The sequence below is a fragment of the Arvicanthis niloticus genome, chromosome 3, assembly GCF_011762505.2.
Source record: "Arvicanthis niloticus isolate mArvNil1 chromosome 3, mArvNil1.pat.X, whole genome shotgun sequence".
Classification (NCBI taxonomy): Eukaryota; Metazoa; Chordata; class Mammalia; order Rodentia; family Muridae; genus Arvicanthis; species Arvicanthis niloticus.
Window position 1 is genome coordinate 66,487,197 of NC_047660.1, and position 19,164 is coordinate 66,506,360.

At 40.0% G+C, this 19,164-nt stretch overlaps 1 protein-coding gene across 17 annotated transcripts in view; it reads left to right on the top strand.

Moving 5' to 3' along the window:
* Nucleotides 1-7,916, top strand: part of Hnrnpc (heterogeneous nuclear ribonucleoprotein C) — a 28,286-nt gene extending 20,370 nt beyond the window's left edge. For 5 of the 17 annotated variants that reach the window (XM_034497664.2, XM_034497665.2, XM_076931055.1 and 2 more), the window contains 6 exons: nucleotides 1,083-1,197; nucleotides 1,694-1,741; nucleotides 5,539-5,699; nucleotides 6,979-7,092; nucleotides 7,277-7,458; nucleotides 7,556-7,916. In XM_034497664.2, the coding sequence (XP_034353555.1) occupies nucleotides 1,083-1,197; nucleotides 1,694-1,741; nucleotides 5,539-5,699; nucleotides 6,979-7,092; nucleotides 7,277-7,458; nucleotides 7,556-7,636 (701 nt within the window). In that variant the 3' untranslated portion in view covers nucleotides 7,637-7,916. The remainder of the gene's footprint in view (nucleotides 1-1,082; nucleotides 1,198-1,693; nucleotides 1,742-5,538; nucleotides 5,700-6,978; nucleotides 7,093-7,276; nucleotides 7,459-7,555) is intronic. The other 12 variants (XM_034497676.2, XM_034497677.2, XM_076931061.1 and 9 more) reach the window with 5 other exon arrangements.
* The last annotated feature ends 11,248 nt before the right edge of the window (nucleotides 7,917-19,164 follow it).

Below are 19,164 nucleotides of genomic sequence, written 5' to 3' on the forward strand. Positions count from 1 at the left end.
CTGTATAATGTCTTGGTGTTATCCACCCCAAATGTATGCAGTTTTATGTTTTCTTTCTTTGGGCCTTGGGCATATTTAGAGTTTTGCCACATATCTCAGATGTAGCCTTTTATGTGTTTTCAGTCAATGCTTTATAGGTTAAAATCTTTCAAGGACAGAGTCACTAACACTGTTAATCACTTTGCTTCTATTAGTTTCCCACATCATCAGTGTACAGGTTCACTTAACACTGAAACTTACTGGGAGGTTGGGGGGTTAAGACAGGGTCTTTAACCCTTGCTGTCCTGAAACTTACTATGTCAACCACACTGGCTTCAAACTCCAATTGTATTGAGTTTAAAGCTGTGTACCATCATTCTTGGCCCAAGTTTGTCTTTTAAAGCAAGTTTGAATGTATGAAAACTAGATAACACCTTCTCTGTTTGCAGCCTCTTGGTAACAGTGCTAGGTTGTCTGTCCTTGAACTTGATTTGCTTCTGCTGGGATTAAAATTTATAGCCTCTGGAACTTAAAATTTTTAATGAATTCCCTGGGTTATTTTCATGGGTAGTGTCTGCTCTAATACAGTCTATGTTTTGTTTTGTTTAGTTGGCTTTAGGTCATGCTAATTGGGTCTAATATAATTTTAGGAAAAATCAGTTTCTATTATTTCTCTTTAACTTATCTTTATACTGAAATACAAATGCTGACCAGTTTGCAAGGATAGAGTACAAAATAGCAAAGAGAAAATGTTTTGACATTTTGGTATCTAACAGTACAGAAATGAAAGGTTAGCTCTGTAAAAGCTTAAGAACCTTTTTTTATAAGTAGACAAGGAAAGTTAAGATTATTCATTAGAAAACAAAGAGTCTAGATTGCTTTGCTAGGGAATATATATAGCCCAGCTTCTTTGCCATGTGGTTTTTGGTTTTAGGCATCAGATCCCATTACTAATGATTGTGAGCCACCATGTGGTTCCTGGGAATTGAACTCCGGACCTCTGGAAGAGCAGTCATTACTCATAACTGTTGAGCTATCTCTCCAGTCTGGTTTTTGTTTCTTAAATCTCTTTTGGGCTTTTTGTTTTTTGTTTTTTGTTCCAGATATTAACCTGGCTGCAGAGCCAAAAGTGAACCGAGGAAAAGCAGGTGTGAAACGATCTGCAGCGGAGATGTACGGGTCAGTACCAGAACACCCTTCTCCGTCCCCTCTACTCAGGTCCGGAACTTTATTATTTATAACTGCATTGTGTCCATCAGTGGGCATCTTCTTTGTGTTTTCTGGATGTGGGGAGGGTTGATGCAATGTGCTTTCTATGTGTAAAAGTGTAATTCTTGATTAACTTGTGTTAGCATACTTCCCTTTTGGCTGTTTTGTAGCTCTGAGATTTTTGCTGTTTAGGAATAATTCTATGTGTGTGTATAGTATAAAATGAGGAATTTGTTAGGTTTTAGGAAGCTGGAAAATAAGAAAGGGCATTGTGATGTAACAACTATTATTGTATTGTTTCTTCGGTGTTGCTAAATTAATCACTGCATGTCCAGTGGTCTAAGGTCACGTGTAGGGCAAATTATTTGTTTGAATGAATGGGGATTATTTGTTGCTAATCTTACTGATCTATTTGTTGTGGTTTGTTTGGCCTGTTTTTCACCCCGCCTACCTTTTGAATTAACAACAGCAGCTCCAAAATAATCTTCTGAAATTTATCTTTCAGTTCCTCATTTGATTTGGACTATGACTTTCAACGGGATTATTATGACAGGTATGTATGAGGTTTATGATATTTATTTGCTTGTTATGGTAGATAGAAAGCCTGTGATTGACTTTTTCCTTTTCAAGTAGTAAATAACATGCTTCAAATGCTGCTTTCTACTCAAATAAAATTAATACTTTACCACTAGGATGTTTGGAAGTACAAGTGTCGGGTATACTTTTGGTAACTATAGATTGTTAAGGCATAAGAAAGAATTCACGTAATCCAATTTGTCTTGTATATTTTCCCACACAATCAGTGATAAGTGCTGGCCATCAGTAAAGTGTATTGGGCAGGATCAAACACATTGTATATATACCACAGCAGGAAGAGTCAAAGAAGTTTATTTTCTTATAGGAAACATTACATTAGCAACCACACATAACATGCATCACAAACACATACTTACTGTATACGTTTGTTCCTGGTTGGTTCTTCCTCCCAGCTCCATGGTCCCTAAGTAAGACTAACATTCAATATATTTACAATACCTTGGCCTTACAGCTAGGCTCTTCTCTGACTAAATCATAATTTATGACCCATTTATTCTAACCTACATTCTGCTATCTGGCTGGCTACCAGTGGGAAAGTACCATGTGTCACATCTTCCCAAGCAATTCGTTGTGCCTCATACTGCCCTAAAATTCTTTCTGCTTGCTGGATGTCCTACTTCCTATTTCCTACCTATTCAGTAGGCCAACAGATTTATTATTAACAGGTACTACCTCTATACAGACATAGATATTTTCTCTATGGTTTGTGACAAGTTTTGCAGCTATAGGTATACCACACCACCATGGCTGATAGAATTATCTGACTTTTAATGCACGTGTTTTCTTTATCAACACACACCTCAGACTCAACTATATTTTTTTTCTTGTTTTTTTTGTTTGTTTGTTTGTTTTTTGTTTTTGTTTTGTTTTGTTTTTTGAGACAGGGTTTCTCTGTGTATCTCTGGCTGTCCTGGAGCTCACTCTGTAGACCAGGCTGGCCTCAAACTCAGAAATCCACCTGCCTCTGCCTCCCAAGTGCTGGGATTAAAGGCATGCGCCACCACTGCCTAGCAGACTTTAACTATATTAATAGTATTTTCTAGAGGTTAGTAGTAATTTTCATATTTCCTTAGGAGATAATGTATATTGGTTGTCTTTCAAAAACATTTTTTAAATTATTTTAAATTTTTTGATTTTTTTTTTTCCCCCCCAAGACAGGATTTCTGACAGCCCTGCCTGTACTGGAACTAACTTTACAAATAAGGCCCGCCTCTAACTCCTGCCTCAGATTCCTGAGTGCTGGGATTAAAGGTGTGTGCTACCATGTCCAGTTAAATTGCATGTATTTTACTCTGACAAAATAAGTGATGAGGAAACATTGGGAGATATAAGCAGCAGACTTGGTATTAGGGGCTGAAAGAATTATCTAGTTAGGACCTAGCAGTGTTGGCAAAAATTGGTCAGTCAAGAACTTAGTTTTATATATATAATTCACCCTTAGATCTAGATGCCACTTAGTATGAGGTTTGGATGTCACAATTTGTGTACGGAATATAAAGCTCTGTAACCATTACAGTAACCAAGAGGAGTCATTCTGAATCTCATTCACTAATGAAATTTCAGGTTTCTTTGTAGTAACCTAGTCTCCTTAAAACGAACTGTATAAATGAAAAAGACCTCTTGATCTGGCTGAATGAATGTTTTTAATATTTAATCTAATATACTGTTTTTATAATTTCATGGATTTTGTTTTTAAAGACAGTGCCTCTAGCTGGCCTTGAACTCACTGAATTTCCCTCCGGGATTTAAGGGTAGCACTGCCCAGATGCTTTTATTTTAAAAACAATAGCAACCTTACAAGGCCACATTTTGGGATTGAGATAAAAGCATACTGAGTTTGGTACTAAAAAGGTTCTAGCTGATACCCTGCCTAAATTAGATCTCTGACAAAAGAACACTGACATTCTTGAAAAGCTCTAAAACCTGTAAAGGACAGTGAGACATAAGTAATACTCATTTTTTAAATTTTTTTTTGTTTTGTTTTAAGATTTATTGTGGGCTGGAGAGATGGCTCAGTGGTTAAGAGCACTGACTGCTCTTCCAGAGGTCCTGAGTTCAATTCCCAGCAACCTGGTGGTTCACAACCATCTGTAATTGGAATCTGATGCTCCCTTCTGCTGTTTAGGCATTCATGCAGATAGTGCTAAAGATTTATTTATTGTATTTATATGAGTAGACAGTATCTGTCTTGAGACACACCAGAAGAAGGTGTTTATAAGCCATCATGTGCTTCCTAGGAATTGAACTCAGAACCTCTAGAAGAACAGTCAGTGCTCTTAACCCTTGAGCCATCTCTCCAATAATACTAAGTATTTTAGAGCTTGGGCTGAGTTAAAAGGCAGGATGTGATAATGAAATTAGTGTTCAACACGAGCCTAGATTATTTTTGGCTTGAAAGCCTTTCAGGGAGGCTTAAAATTTTTCTTCCCGTTAAATATATCATTGTCTTATCTGTTGCTGTTTTCTTACTCAGCTATCCATATCTTAAAGTGTATTTAAATTGGCAAATTTAGGAAATGAAAACGTGATTTCCAAATAAGAATTTAGACAGTTTCCATCTCTGTCCAGGATAGTTCAGATTAAGAGTGAGTAGCATAGTTTTTATAACTTCTGGATCTGGTTTTTACCAGGTGTGTTCGGTTTTTGGGGAGGCCAGCAAAGTGCAGTAAGAACTTGCTGCTAAATTCATAGTGTATTGGGACCTTTCCAGGTATTCTCAGGCAGCTTTTAACTCCAAAGAAGTAGCTAGGAAACTCTTTCTTGTACCACAGAAAATCAATGAAACTGAAGTGGGAATAAAATTGGTTAAATATTGTAGAGCTGGAGAAAATAACATAAAACACCTTTTCAATTTTACAAAAATAAATTCAAAACAAAACCATTTTTTAAATTAATCTTGGTTCCACCAAGATGGGTCAACAGGTAAAAGGTGCCTGGCACCAAGTATAATGGGTCATATTTACTTTCCCAGGGTTCTATGGAAAGAACAAATTCCCAAAGATTATTCTGGCTGTCCTTGACTATAGTATAGCATTCATGCCCCTAGACACATACTGAAACAAACATGTAATAAGATGTTTCCGTAATTATGGTAGAAAGCTTATGTTTGTAGAGTGGGAGTAGTGTCAGGTTGCCCTTTGGATTTTTTTTTTTTTTCCTTCTTTTTTGAGACAGGGTTTCTCTGTGTAGCCTTGGCTGTCCTGGAACTCGATCTGTAGACCAGGCTGGCCTCGAACTCAGAAATCTGCCTGCCTCTGCCTCCCAAGTGCTGGGATTAAAGGCGTGTGCCACCACTGCCCGGCTGGATTTCTTATCACACAAATTTAGGTCAACAAGCTTGGCACCTTTATATACAGCAGTCTATACAGTAAGTGAAAAAAATGCCTGGTGGTAGCCATGGTGTTTTGTTGTTTTTGAATAATCTAGAACTTGAATGAAACCAAAACACCTTTTTTGTTATAGTTGACTTTATGTGAATTGTTTAAGTATAAGGTAAAAAGCAATTCATTCTAAGTAACATTCTTTGGAAAGTTCAATAAACTGGAAACAGTCCATTTTTCTAAGTCTAGTCAAACCTATCATTTAGTGTATGTGTGAGGGGGAGTCTTTCCCCTTGCAACAGTTTTCATCAAATTGAGTTTTGAATAACATCAAAAGTAAAAGAAGTGACTAAAACCAGTAATTCTGTTGTTAGGCTCTGGTTTTATCTTTAGTTATTTTTTCACTTTGAAGAATTATTTCTTTACCCAACAGGATGTACAGTTACCCAGCACGTGTTCCTCCTCCTCCTCCTATTGCTCGAGCTGTGGTGCCTTCCAAACGCCAGCGTGTGTCAGGGAACACCTCACGAAGGGGCAAAAGTGGGTTCAATTCGAAGAGTGGACAACGGGGATCTTCTTCCAAGTCTGGAAAGTGTAGGTTGTTTTTGTTTGCTTGGTGTTTTTAATGCAGCACACCCCACTTCCCAGTTTTGTTTTTTTTTTGTTTTGTTTTGTTTTTTTGTTTTTTTTTTTTCCCCTTCTAACATTTATGTGTGAGGGGTGGGGACCGGTGTTGAGTCCAGAGAGAATGTTGATTTCTTCTGAAGGTGTAGATGCAGGTGTAAGATAACCTGAACTTCCCTGAGATCTTCTGCAAGAATAGTAAACTAGCAAACTGAATCACTTAGCTACCTCTCCTGCCTGTGTTTGAGAAATTACTATTGTTCATAACTAGAGTGTGAACTTGGGGGATCTGGGTGATTTTTCAGTTGGTAAAGTTCTTGCTTCTAAGGTAAGGACCTCAGTGTGTATCCTGGGCATTTATACTAAGCAGAGCCTCTTTGATGTCTTTAATTCTAACTCTTAGGAGGCAGAGAAACAGAACAGCCCTGCACCTGCCTGACACCCAGCCTTGTAAAATCAGTGAGTTCCCACTTCACTGAAAGATCTTTTCTCAAAAATGAAGAGATGGAACCAGAGTAGTAATGGTTTGTCCCTGCATTAGGGAGGCAGGAACACAAATCAACACTGTTAACCCCTTAAAACACTTGGCATTGGTCTCAGTTTATCCAAGAACACAAACCAGGGAGGAGGGGGAAAGAGAATTGTAGTCTGAATTTTATACTCTAATAGCTTGGTTAGTTTATGTTTATGTTAAAAGAATTAAATTTAGCTGGTACATACTTTTGTCATTTTTCTGTATTGATGGAGGTGATTGAAATATGTTAGCAAATTGTTGAAAGCTGAGGAGTGAATAAAGCAGTTGCAGCATAGTTGAAATTCTCAGAGCTTAAGTAAAGTTGAGCTAATCTCAGTGCCTCTGAGGAGAAATGGGGGAATAGACAGGAGACTGAAAGCCTGTCCTTTGCCTTCCCTGTGTCTGAACACTAAGGACCATGGGAACATATACAAAGATAAAGATAACTTAGAAGTTGCTAAAATAGAATATTTTTTGTCAGGTAAATACGTGTTTAAGTTAAAGTGATACTGTGTAAGGCATAGCTTTTTATTTTTAAATCATTTACTGACTAAAGATAATGGTATCTGTTAGTTACTATTGCAGTTGGTTCCTCTTGTATCATTTCAGCTTTTTGTGTAGCTATTAGAAAAACATTTCATCCTGTGGTTCTGAGAACTGAGATAACATTTTCGGTAACTGGTAAGTAAATGATAAGATGTTTTATTCTAGTCTAACATTGTAGTTCTGTTACAGTGAAAGGTGATGACCTTCAGGCCATTAAAAAGGAGCTGACTCAGATAAAACAAAAAGTGGATTCTCTGCTGGAAAGCCTGGAAAAAATTGAAAAAGAACAAAGCAAACAAGCAGGTAATAAAGTCTTTAAATTATTTTAATTAAGTTTGAAATACCTCTTCCTAAGGTAGTTTAATATCTATGTAAATTGGGCTGTTTGGGAGGGGCATTAATTTTGTTTGGAAAACTTTTTACTTTTGTTCTTTGATGATTAATGGGAATTGTCTATATCCTGTGGGCAACACTTGCCCCTGGACAGACTTGTCCTTCTCATCCCCAGTAGAGATGAAGAATGAAAAGTCTGAAGAAGAGCAGAGCAGCGCCTCTGTGAAGAAAGATGAGACTAATGTGAAGATGGAGTCTGAGGCAGGTGCGGATGACTCGGCTGAGGAGGGTGACCTGCTGGATGACGACGATAATGAAGATCGGGGGGATGACCAGGTGATTACCTTTGGATAAAAGAAAGTTGTGGGAACTTGGGGTCCAGGGATGAGAAAAGTACTTCTAACTCTACCTTATTTGTGTCTGTTTTTCACAGCTGGAGTTGAAGGATGATGAAAAAGAGCCTGAGGAAGGCGAAGATGACAGAGACAGCGCAAATGGGGAGGATGACTCTTAAGCACATAGTGGAGCTTAGAAATCTTATCCCATTATTCATTTACCTAGGCGCTTGTGAGAGATCAAAGTAACACCAGATCATCTCCCCTAGAATCTTCTGCACATTCTCACTGTTCTCCCTCCTTATCCTTCCTGTGTTCATTAATTCATAATTGCCCTGCGCCTAGTTCATTTTCACTTCCTTTGATCCTCCGTAGAAGTTTCGTTAAGTCTTACCCTGTAAGTTTTGCTTTAATTTTGATACCTCTTTGTCTTAACAATAAAAAGTTGTATGGTTTTTATCAACTGTCTCCAAAATAATCTCTTGTTACGCAGGGAGTACAGTTCTTCCCATTCATGATTTCAGTAGTTGCTTCCCTAACTGCAGAGGCGTCTCATTTCCTTGTAACCCCGAGAGCAGCTTTGCATTAGAGGTGTGTTTTCCCTCACATGAGTGGGATTGTTACAACACGAATGTAACCATGTATTTTTGTGAATGGGAGTTGGCATGTCAAATGCATCTTACAGGAAAATAGTGTAATAGTCTTAATATTTGTTTTCTAAAGTTATACCATGGGTTATTTTTGTGAACAGCCTGATGTTTGGGATCTTTTTCTCAAAAATAAACAATTCCTTATTAAACCAGGAATTTGAAGGAAAGAAAATTTTTTTAATTACAATTAATTTTTTTTAAATGGCAGCCTTCACAGATCGTTAGATTGTATTAAATACCATCATCATGCTTACATACATACATGCATACATACATACATATATATACATATATATGTGTGTGTGTATATATATTTTAAAGTCATTTTGAGACCAATGTTAATTTTAAATATTTTTGACATGGAGTGCTTGAATGTTCAGTTACTATTTAGAACCCAGGTTCCCTTACCTAATCTGTGCCTCAAGAGTTTCAAAATAGGAAAGCATTTGTCTTTCCTGTTTTATATAACATTTGCCTTCCTAAGACAGAGACTAGAGTTAAATTATCCGTGTGAATTACTCTTAGCTTTTAACCCTTTTCTTGGTTTGTTTGAGTCTGCTTGGAACATTTTGCTGCAAAGACCCAACATTATAAGGCTAAAGGAATAAACAGATTGGGGGACTTGTTTATTTATTTATTTATTTTTGTGTAGCAGCTATAAAAGTCTTTATGCACACAGACTTTCTATTTCTCAGAAAGATCCTGTTCTGTATATATATCATACAGTGCAAGTTTATGCTTTCATACTATTCATTGTGGGCAAAAGTTCCTTTTCTATGTAACTGATGATAAAACTGGGTAGAGGCTCCAGTGTGCATAATATAAAAATGTCTTTTATTGTGAACCCCTATCTCCACCCCCCCCCCCAATCTTTATATTGTTTGGGTTTTAACTCTTTAATTTGAGGAATTGGCTAGATGTTTAGAAAGTATCAGAGGTCCAAGAGGATAATAAAACCAGGGCATCAGGTCCCATCATAGTTGTGACCCACCATGTGGCTGCTGGGATTCAAACTCAAAACGTCACTGCTACCCACCACTGAGCCATCTCTCGAGGCCTCGTTTCTAGTTGTTACCGAGAACTGGGAATTCAGAGAATTAGAAAATGATGAAGAAAATGATTGTGAACCGGGAAAGGTGTAATGGAAGGAGAATTATTAGGAATTGTTAGGTGAGGTGTGGTATAAAGACCACTGTTGGGGTCAAGATACAAAGTTTATGTTTTAAGTATTGTTACTAGGGTGTGGTCTGTTCAAACATAAAGGCAATTTACTGATAAGAAATTCATCAGTTCTAGTGATCAGTTCTTCATGGAACCATCTTGTTGGCATTAGTGTTTTGATTTCTAAAGAAATGTTTGGCTGAGAAGTTGGCTCAGCAGACCTGGATTCAGTTTCCAGCACCCACATGCTGACTCATAACCAATCACCCATAATTCCAATTCTAATGCTCTCTTCTGGCCTTACCAACAGGTACCAGGCATGTAAATGACACATGTAAACAAAACACCCTAATACATTAAATATATAGTTGGAATAGAGAGATGATTTTGTTTTATTTAGGTTGCTGACAGGATTTCTCTGTGCACCCTTGGCCGCCCTTGAATAAACTGTAGACCAGACTGGCCTCAAACTGTGGCTGCCTCTACCTCATGACTGCTGTGATTAAAGGGATGCCCTATCACCTAGCTGAGAGTATATTATTAGTTGAAAGGTAAATATTGGCAATTATGTGACTGGTAGATAAGCACTGAGCTTATTCATTCACTGGCGTGTTCATTTTAGTACGTACAGTATGGGAGACAGTGGCTTGTCCACAGTTTTTTCTCATTTAGCTTAACAGTATGAAGGAAATTCAGTTCTAGCAATGACATGGAATTTTTTGTTAGTAATTCATACTCTTTTGACCAAGAAATGGATTTAAATCTAAATGTAAATACTTCCAAGGTAATGTGTCCTAATAACCAGCTGGAAAAGAGTGGGTTTAAAAGGCCCACAATCATTTAATGTACATGCAAGTGGGCTGCTAGGTAAATTAGTCTAAAAGTGCCTTGTATTCAGGTCATTGTGGTTCACTGATAGCAAGAACCATTTGTAGTATGATTTTGATTCTGAATAATAGGAAGTTAAAGGGGTTTAGTTCATGGAAGAATGTTGTAATTCAAGCAAGGTTTTATCTACATGCTGTTTCTTCTACAATGCCTCTCAACTGTAGATAAGACCCCTGTTGAAGGTGTCACATCCCTAACAGGTCACGTGAGCATTTGAAAACAGCTAATTACATTGTGATTCATAACAATTGTAATTAGGAAGTAGCAGTGGAAATGCTATGTTTAGGTATCACAACACAACTGCATAAATGCTAGAGATGCTGAAAACCACCCATCCACCATCCTGTCAATGATTGATTTGTGTCAACACTTGAACATGGGTAGATGGTCTCCAAATGTTGCAGAGATTCAGTATTAAACTCCCAAGAAAGTAAAGCATTGATTGAGGTATAGGTCTGTTCAGGCTTTGATTCCCCAGAATGATAAAAAGAAATCAGAAAGGTCATAAAACTGGCTTAAAAGCTAAAGTTAACAAGAGAGCAGGTGTGTTGAGTGTGTGTGTGGGCATGTGATGGTGGGAGGCACATAGAGCCAGAGAGATGCTAAGTGCCTGAACTTTGGGGGCAGGTATTTTGGTTATTTTATGTGAATAAATTGTCTTCTGGTTCATGTGTGTACATGGTAGTCACAGGTGCCAGAAGAGGGCATCAGATCTGACCTGGAGCTATACAAATGGTTGCCAGCTGCCATGTTGGTGCTGGGAACCATTGAGCCATCTCTGAAGCCTCCTATTTCTACTCTGTGGGATTAGAGGTGTATGGGCCACATTTGCTTTTTTTATGTGATAGAGATTTGAACTGTATCCAGAGCTACAACATGCTGAACCACTGCCCATTTAGATGCAAGTCTGCTTTATGGAGTATGTATTGGAGCTTGCATGGATAGAGGTAGGTGATTTTATTCCCCATCAGGCATGTCAGGTTTTTGAAAAAGTTTTGGGGAGCCAGGCGTGGTAGCAGAGGCTGTATATATAATTCAGGCTGAGTTTCTGGATCTCGAGGTAGTAGAGTTAAATGGTTCTCCCTGGAAAACTTCAAACCCAATTAACATACTCCAGACCAGTTAAAGCAATGTTATTTTCCAAGTGGGCAAAGCCAACTTTGAAGGAAGACAGGTGTGTTATGGTCATAGGGCTAGGGAAGGACATAGGACTTGTATTGCTTTGCCTTTTTGAGTTTGATCCTCTAGGTAGGAGATTAGTAACATTTGCACACCAAAGTAGTGACTACCCGCTTTGACAGCTGAGTAAAGGGCCTTATTTTGCTCACAACTCTGGTTTGAGGAAATATTTGTCACACTGGGAATGTTTTGTCAATGTGGTAGCAACTAGTGATTGAATTTTGAGATGTACCAGTGTGATGGAATCAGATTTTAAGTTATATATAGTTACTTCATGGTACTGCTTTGAAGTTCCAAAACAAGTGTTGATTTTTTTTTAAAGATTTATTTATTCTATGTAGCACACCATCACTGTCTTCAGACACACCAGAAGAGGGCATCAGATCCCATTACAGATGGTTGTGAGCCACCATGTGGTTACTGGGAATTGAACTCAGGACCTCTGGAAGAGCAGTCAGTGCTCTTAACCACTAAGCCATCTCTCCAGTCCTTTTTTTTTTTTTTTTTTAAAAAAAAGATGGGCTTTCTCTATGTATGTAGCACTGGCCTTCCTCAAACTCTGCCTCTGCCTCCTGAGTGCTGGGATTGAAGCTGTGGACTGCCAGGCCTGCCAGACAAGTGTTGTTACTTAGTAACCTTGACAGTACAAACATGCTTTGTCTCCTAGGCCTGAGAGAGTGTCCCAGTTTCAAAGTTGTAGGTTAATTAGAGACTATTCAATGTCAGAATTTTGATCTGTTGTTTTGACTTGACCATGGATTTTCTTTCCTTTTGAGACATTTTTTGTGTTACCCTGTAGTTCCTGGAACTTGGATAAACCAGAGCTAGGATTTGTAAAGGCATGCTCTACCATGTTTAGCTGCCCAGGATTATCAGCCTTAAAGAGGAAATGGTCTCTGAACTTCCAAATACACCAGGGAATAACCACATTTTTCTCTCCAGCACAGTATTACATTATTTTATAGAGCCTACAGCTTCAGAAGTATGTTACTCTGAAATACTGTTTTAAAAGCTAAAGCTTATATTTTAGGATAGTTTATGTTTCAGGAATATAAGAGCAGTATTTCCTACCTAGCCATTCCCAAATCTGTCACTTTGTTTTGTTTTTGGAGACAGGGTTTCTCTGTGTGGCCCTGGCTGTCCTGGAACTCAACTCTGTAGACCAGGCTGGCCTTGAACTTAGAAATCCACCTGCCTCTGCCTCCCAAGTGCTGGAATTAAAGGCGTGTGCCACCACTGCCCAACAATCTGTCACGTTTTTGAAACCATTTCTATCTTGGTTATACTTTTCAGTTTCTGCTGGTCCTTGATTCCAAGATAACCTTGAGTTTTCTGTGTATCAGTATCTTCTGAAAAACACATGTTGGGTTACCAAGAAAGTTCCACAGGTAAAAGCATTTGTCCTGTGAGCCCAATGGTCTGAGTTTGATTCCTGGGATACCTATATAAAGGTGCAAGGTGAGAGCTAACTCTGGAGTTGTCTTCCCACCTCATGTGCACTATGGCATACACACTCGGTCACATAGTTCACACAAAAGTGTATTCAAAGGGACCTACTATTGTAGTAGCTCAGTAACAGAATGGCACCTTAAAATTTACACAAGCCACTAGTGAGACACATCAGCTCTCCACTTCAAGATGTTGGACCTATGAAGCTACCAACTTCTGGAACAAGTTCTCTCTGTGTCCCTTGCTGTCCTGGAACTTGCTCTGTAGATCAGACTTGCCATGAACTCAGAGATCACCTGCCTTGGCCTTACAAGTACTGGGATTAAGGCCTGTGCCACTACTTAGCCTCTACTCTCATATTTAATGACTCAGTTCCATCCATTCCTTTGATTAAAAGCTTTATATGTAGCTGGGCAGCTGTGGTGCTTGCCTTTAATCTTAGCACTAGGGAGGCAGAGACAGGTTCATTGTTGCAGTTCAAGGCCAGCCTAGTCTACAGAGTGAGTTCCAGAACAACCAGGGCCACAGAGAAACTTTGTCTAGAAAAACAAGTAATGCTTTTAGAGTAAAAAGGTATAAATTGTGTGTGTGTGTGTATGTGTGTGTGTGTATATATATATATATATATATATATATATATATATATATATATATATATATATATATATGCTTGTATTAGAAATACATCTCTATGCACTTGGGAGACAGGCAGCTAGACTAATGATTTCGAGGCTAACCTGGTCTTCAGAGCAAGTTCCATGACATCCAGGGCTACACAGAAACTCTCTTTCTTGGGGGCAAAAGATTTAAATATTCCCAGCAAAGCTTAGGAATCCTTCCTGTCCCGGCCAACAATCAGAGAGCAGCAGCCATGGCCAGTGCTACCCCACGACCATGGGCCTCAACAAGGGCCACAAGGTGATAAAGAATGTCAGCAAGAGGCTCAGCTGGCGCCACAGGCGCCTCACCAAGTTCATGCGGAACATGATCGAGAGGTGTGTGGCTTGTGCTCCATGGAGTTGCTCAAAGTGTTCATGGACAAGCGTTCACTCTAGTTCATCAAGAAGAGGGGATGTGCCGTGCAGTGGTGGCGCATGCCTTTGAGAGGGGTGGGCACGCACACACATCCACGCCAAGAGAAAACTGGAGGGGCCGAGCAATGTGCTGGCAGCCATGGGAAAGGCGGTGGCCAAGAAGGATTGATGAACCCTCCCCAATAAAAGATCATTCCTACCAAAAATAAATAAATAGCAAACTTAGGAATCTATGGACTATGAAGTCTGACTTGTTTGTCCTAGTCATGTGATAAAGGCATAAGTATCCATGTACCAAATCTCTCGATTCTCAGTCTTACTGGGATGAGGTAGTATAGCCAGCCAGCTAGACTCAGCTGCCAGTCTGTCTTACCCTTAGTAAGTTAAGATCCTTAGTATTAACTTCTGTAGAGGGTCTGTGACTGAAAACCTCAGCTAAATCTGTTCTGTGTACAACTCTTGACTTCCATAACAGAGCTGCTTCCATAGCTGCACTGCCTGTTTACTTTCCAGGCTTCACTCAGAAGGCCTTGGCTGCCCTCATCAGATTCCCCATCTTGGACTAGTTTCAGGTTCTGTGGGCTGTGTTTTGCCTTTAGCTCCAGTAGGAACAACCTTTTGTAGAATCTCATCCACAGGGGAAATCTAGCGGTAAATCCATGTCTGGAATAGCCTCTTGCTCTTCTGTCCATCTGGGAATACAGTCTTCCCACTGTTTCTCTCTCACTGGGTCAATGAGGCATGACCCCAGATAATTTGCAGGTGCTTTCTGGGTTTTGGGTGTTTTTTTTTTTTTTTTTTTTTTTTTTTTTTTTTTTTTTTTTTTTTTTTTGGTTACATTCATTCTGTGTGTGTACATGTATGTCTCAGGCCTTGCATGTGGAAGTTAGAGGACAATTGTGCTGGTTCTGAGTCCGTTCTTTTTTTCCCCCCATGTGAGTTCTGTGAGTTGAACTCGGGTCATCAGACTGCATGGCAAGTGTCTGTACCTGCTGAGTCCTCTTGCCTAACTTCTGTTCTCAAGCACCTATGAACTATTAATTTCTCTGCTAATCGTTCCCTTGTCCTAAGGGGCCTGCAGTCTTCATGCAAACCACAGCGTCCTTTTCCTTGTATCTCTGTAGGTCTTGAGAAACAGCATTCTGTTTCTCATTCTGCATCCTATCCTGCAAGGTAGGATGTGCAGCCAGGGCGTCTACACATCTGCCAATCTTTCTCTCTGGTCTATCAGACTCTTCAGTATCACTTCTTCATAGTTGCTTCCATACCCTTGTTTCTCCCATTTTTTCTTAGAACTTTTGGCAATTCTCAGTTCTCTTCTTTTTTATTTTTATTTTTTAAGATTTATTTATTTCATGTGAGTACGCTGTTGCTGTCTATAGAGACACCAGAAGAGGGCATCGGATCCCCATTACAGATAGTTATGAGCCACCATGTGGTTGCTGAGAATTGAACTCAGGACCTCTGGAAGAACAGTCAATGCTCCTAACTGCTAAGCCATCTCTCCAGCCTCTCAATTCTCTTCTGGTCAATAGTTTGTGTTTAGCGGTTTCAAAATATTTTTAACACAATTCATATACAATATCAATCACAACTTCGCCAGGCAAATAGCCACTCCACTCCTAGTAACAACCAAACAGTTCTTAAGGGGAAAGTACCTAATGTCTAAACCATTGTTTAGACACCACAAGCTAGCAAACATTGTTCCCACCAAGCTGAATCATTACTAGCCAGTAGAAGTGTGCCAAGCAAGTTTCAACCAATTATGTTACTGCCAAGTTGGAAAGTCCCTCACCCTGCAACCATGATAATAGGCAAGGCTTGTACAAGCTCAGCACCTTCCACACCTTCCTCTGTGCTGGAGAGGTTGGAGGGTCTGAGCTGGAGCTTGAATAAAGTCTCTGCTTTTGCATACGAATTTGACTCCTGCTGGTCTGTGGGAACTTCATGATCTGGGCATAACAAATTGTGTGGTGTGTGTGTTTACAAAATTTTGCTTAATAAATCAAGAGGAGGTGGCAGGGGAGGGCCTGGAAGGAGTGAAGGGAGGAGAAACTGCCGTCGGGATGTAATATCTAAGAGAAGAATAAAAAAATAGTGACTAGGCACATGCATACGGTGCAGGAGCTTGCTCGCACTCTCTTGTACACACAAATGCTCACAAATGTTCACGCACACACACAAAGACAAATACTCATGCAGACATATGCAGATCACATACGAACAACGTAAAGCACATAGACTATCTGAGGAGCAGAGGGGGACCAGAACCCCCTCCTCCCTCTTTTTTCTGGAGGATGAGGGTTTTAAAGGTTTTTGGTGGCCTGGGATGTGTTCCTTTCCCCTAACTTTGGATTGGTTACTTTAGGCAAAAGTAGAGAAGCTGATGGATCCATAGCTTCCAGTGAACATGTTTCTGGTGTATAGGGGAGGCCTCTCCCCAAATTTTGGGTTACTAAACTTAAAGAAAGGGAAGATGATAGGCCCACAGTGACCTGTGGAGTGATCTGTGCAGCTGTAACATACACTGTTAGTATAGCTATAGTTCCTACAGAAAGCTTTAAGACAACTGTGCAGTCTTTCCCTTATTAGAGGAAGAGAATGGGCAAAGAAAAATCACCCAGAGAAAACTCTGATTCATTATATTAATATTTATTATTGAAACGGATATCTTTGCCATGGTTGTGTATTATAAGGTGTAGACTGTGGAGAATTATATATGATTTATGAATACGAATTTATGGATACCATATCATGTGCTTGCATGAATTTATGGATACCATATCCTGTAGGAACCCACAGAAGCCAGCAGCCGGCATTGGATTCCCCTGAAACTGGAGTTATAGTTTGTGAGCTGTTGTGTGGGTGCTGGGAACTAAACTGTTTTTCTACAAGATCAGGATCGCTCCAGCTCCACTGCCTCTATGTATCTAAGACTTGCTTCATGGTCTAAATTATTCCCAATTCAAGTTGAGGATTGAAGGTGAACTTCCTTAGACTTAGCATCCTGGTGTTGAAATTAAGGAGCCATATGCAGGAGTTTAGGTATTGTGTGGCCTGACAGGATTCAAGTCCCCTGTCAAGTAAGAAGTTTCAGTATATAAACGCATTTTTTTTCTTCCTCTCTCCATGCATTGCCTCGCCTTCTTTCTGAGAGGGGAGCTCATGGAGCCCATGCTGATCTGAATATATATATATATCTCCTTTTTTTCAGGGTTGGTGGTCCGAGCCAGGGCTCTGTGCATGTTAGGTAGGCACTCTAGTAAGTGAGCTGTACCCCAACTGCCCTATATGCTCTTCAGAGTCAGGAAAGATGGTTCCTTACATTTTAGTATTATTTTACCTCTGGATCTCTTATATAAGAGAAACAGGAAAAAAAGGACCTTTACAGCTGTCAAAAACTTGAGCTTTAAAAATTGCTTTACGCTGAAGAGTTTTCATTCATCATAAACCCATGCTGGAGGACAGATGTTCTGGATAACCCATTGTTGCAAGCATTCGGAATCATCTGGCCCCCTCCCTTCCTGCTTCCATGATATTTTACCTCCCATGGCCACTGCCCATGTGACCTCATTCCTTCTCAACCCTATCGCCCTATCTCTGATTTTTGGTTTTTCAAGACAGGGTTTCTCTGTGTAGCCCCGGCCCCCGGCTGTCCTGGAACTCACTCTGTAGACCAGGCTGGCCTCGACCTCAGAAATCCACCTGCCTCTGCCTCCCAAGTGCTGGGATTAAAGGCGTGGGACACCACTGCCCAGCTTCCTATCGCCTTATCTCAAGAGGCTCTAACATCTGCTGTGGTCCGCTAAGGGACAAAGCTAGAAGTAGCCACTGGTTTCCTCATTAAGAGGTTTCTAAGTCAGGCATGATGGCTCATGCTTATTGTTGCAATTAGGCTGTGTATTACTCTAAGTTACTTCACTTACAAGCAGTTTGACTCCGTCTTGAGGGTGGAGGATGACTGTGCTCCTGGATGAGCAAGTAGACAGCACTATCTACCTGACACTACCCATGCAGCACAGAGTAACAAATGACTTATGCCAGGGAGCAGAAAGAATCCTACCCTATAAATTTATTGGTGGCACACGCCTATAATCCCAGCACTCTGGAGGCAGAGGCAGAAGCGTCTCTGTGAGTTCGAGGGTAGCTTGGTCTACCGATCGACTTCCAGTACAAGTACAGCCAAGTACAAGTACATAAAGAAAACTTGTCTTGAAAAAAACATATGTGTGTGTGTGTGTGTGTGTAAATAAAATCATATCAGAAAAACTTAGCCCTAGAAGGTAAAGGACATGCCAGATCACAGAAAGGGCATAACTCCCTCACCTGAACCCAGAAAGTGATGGATACCTACTACTAAGACAACACCCCATACTGAGCTGTTGTTTGACTCGGAATGTGCTCATCAAGAGCCAACAGGCAGAGAACTCCCAGCATACTCATACTCAACTGCCATCTGTCCACCCATCTGCTCTACCATTTGGACCTGAGTCCACTGTTCTGCTCCAATGGTTCTAGCCTTTTACCATGCCCCTTTGCGCTCCACCTTGCCTCTCAGCCTGAGTGGCAGCTTCTTTTCTGAAGTTGGTTTGGGTTTGTTATCTTATCAATATGGAGGCTAGTGCATTTCTATCAGCCTACTTCTGAAAGGTCTTGAATGCTGCTCTAGCCTCATTAGCCTGTGTTAGTTCTGTTACTCAGACATATGCATAGCAAGATTCACTGTGCGCTCCGTGATATGAGATTAATGCGAGTGATTAAGATCAGAATAAAATAACAGCCAGGTTGCCAATGTGGGTGGGCCTTTGAAATTTTTTACCTTGTCAACTTATTGTTAGGTAATGGATTCTGATATTGTAGATAATAGACAGATGTGTTTATGTATCTGGTGTATTGTGTTCACAATCCCTGTCGTAGCAGCACGTAGGAGGTGGGAGCAGGAAGGTTAGAATTTCAAAGCCAATTTGACTGGATTGTAAGTTCAAAGCCAGCCTGGGCTAAATGAAACTAAGTCTTAAAACAACAACCAAAAAGATGTTCCTAATGGGTTAGGGGGTTGCTAGCACATATGTCCTCCTTTCCATGCCAGAGTTGGGTTATGTAAGGAAAAAACTGGCAAAGTTTCAGAAATCTTGATCAGATCCAGAATGAAGCAATAAAAATGTACCCTACTCCTTCCCAGACATGATGTAATGACAGTCTTGGCTCCTTGCTGATACCTGATAGAGATGGAACTGAAGATGTCAGACACAAAGACACCGAGACCCGAAGATGAGAAAGACCATGGTTGTGAGGCTCATGGGAGATGAGCAGAGCACCTCTTACCTGTGTAACTGAGGGTAGTCT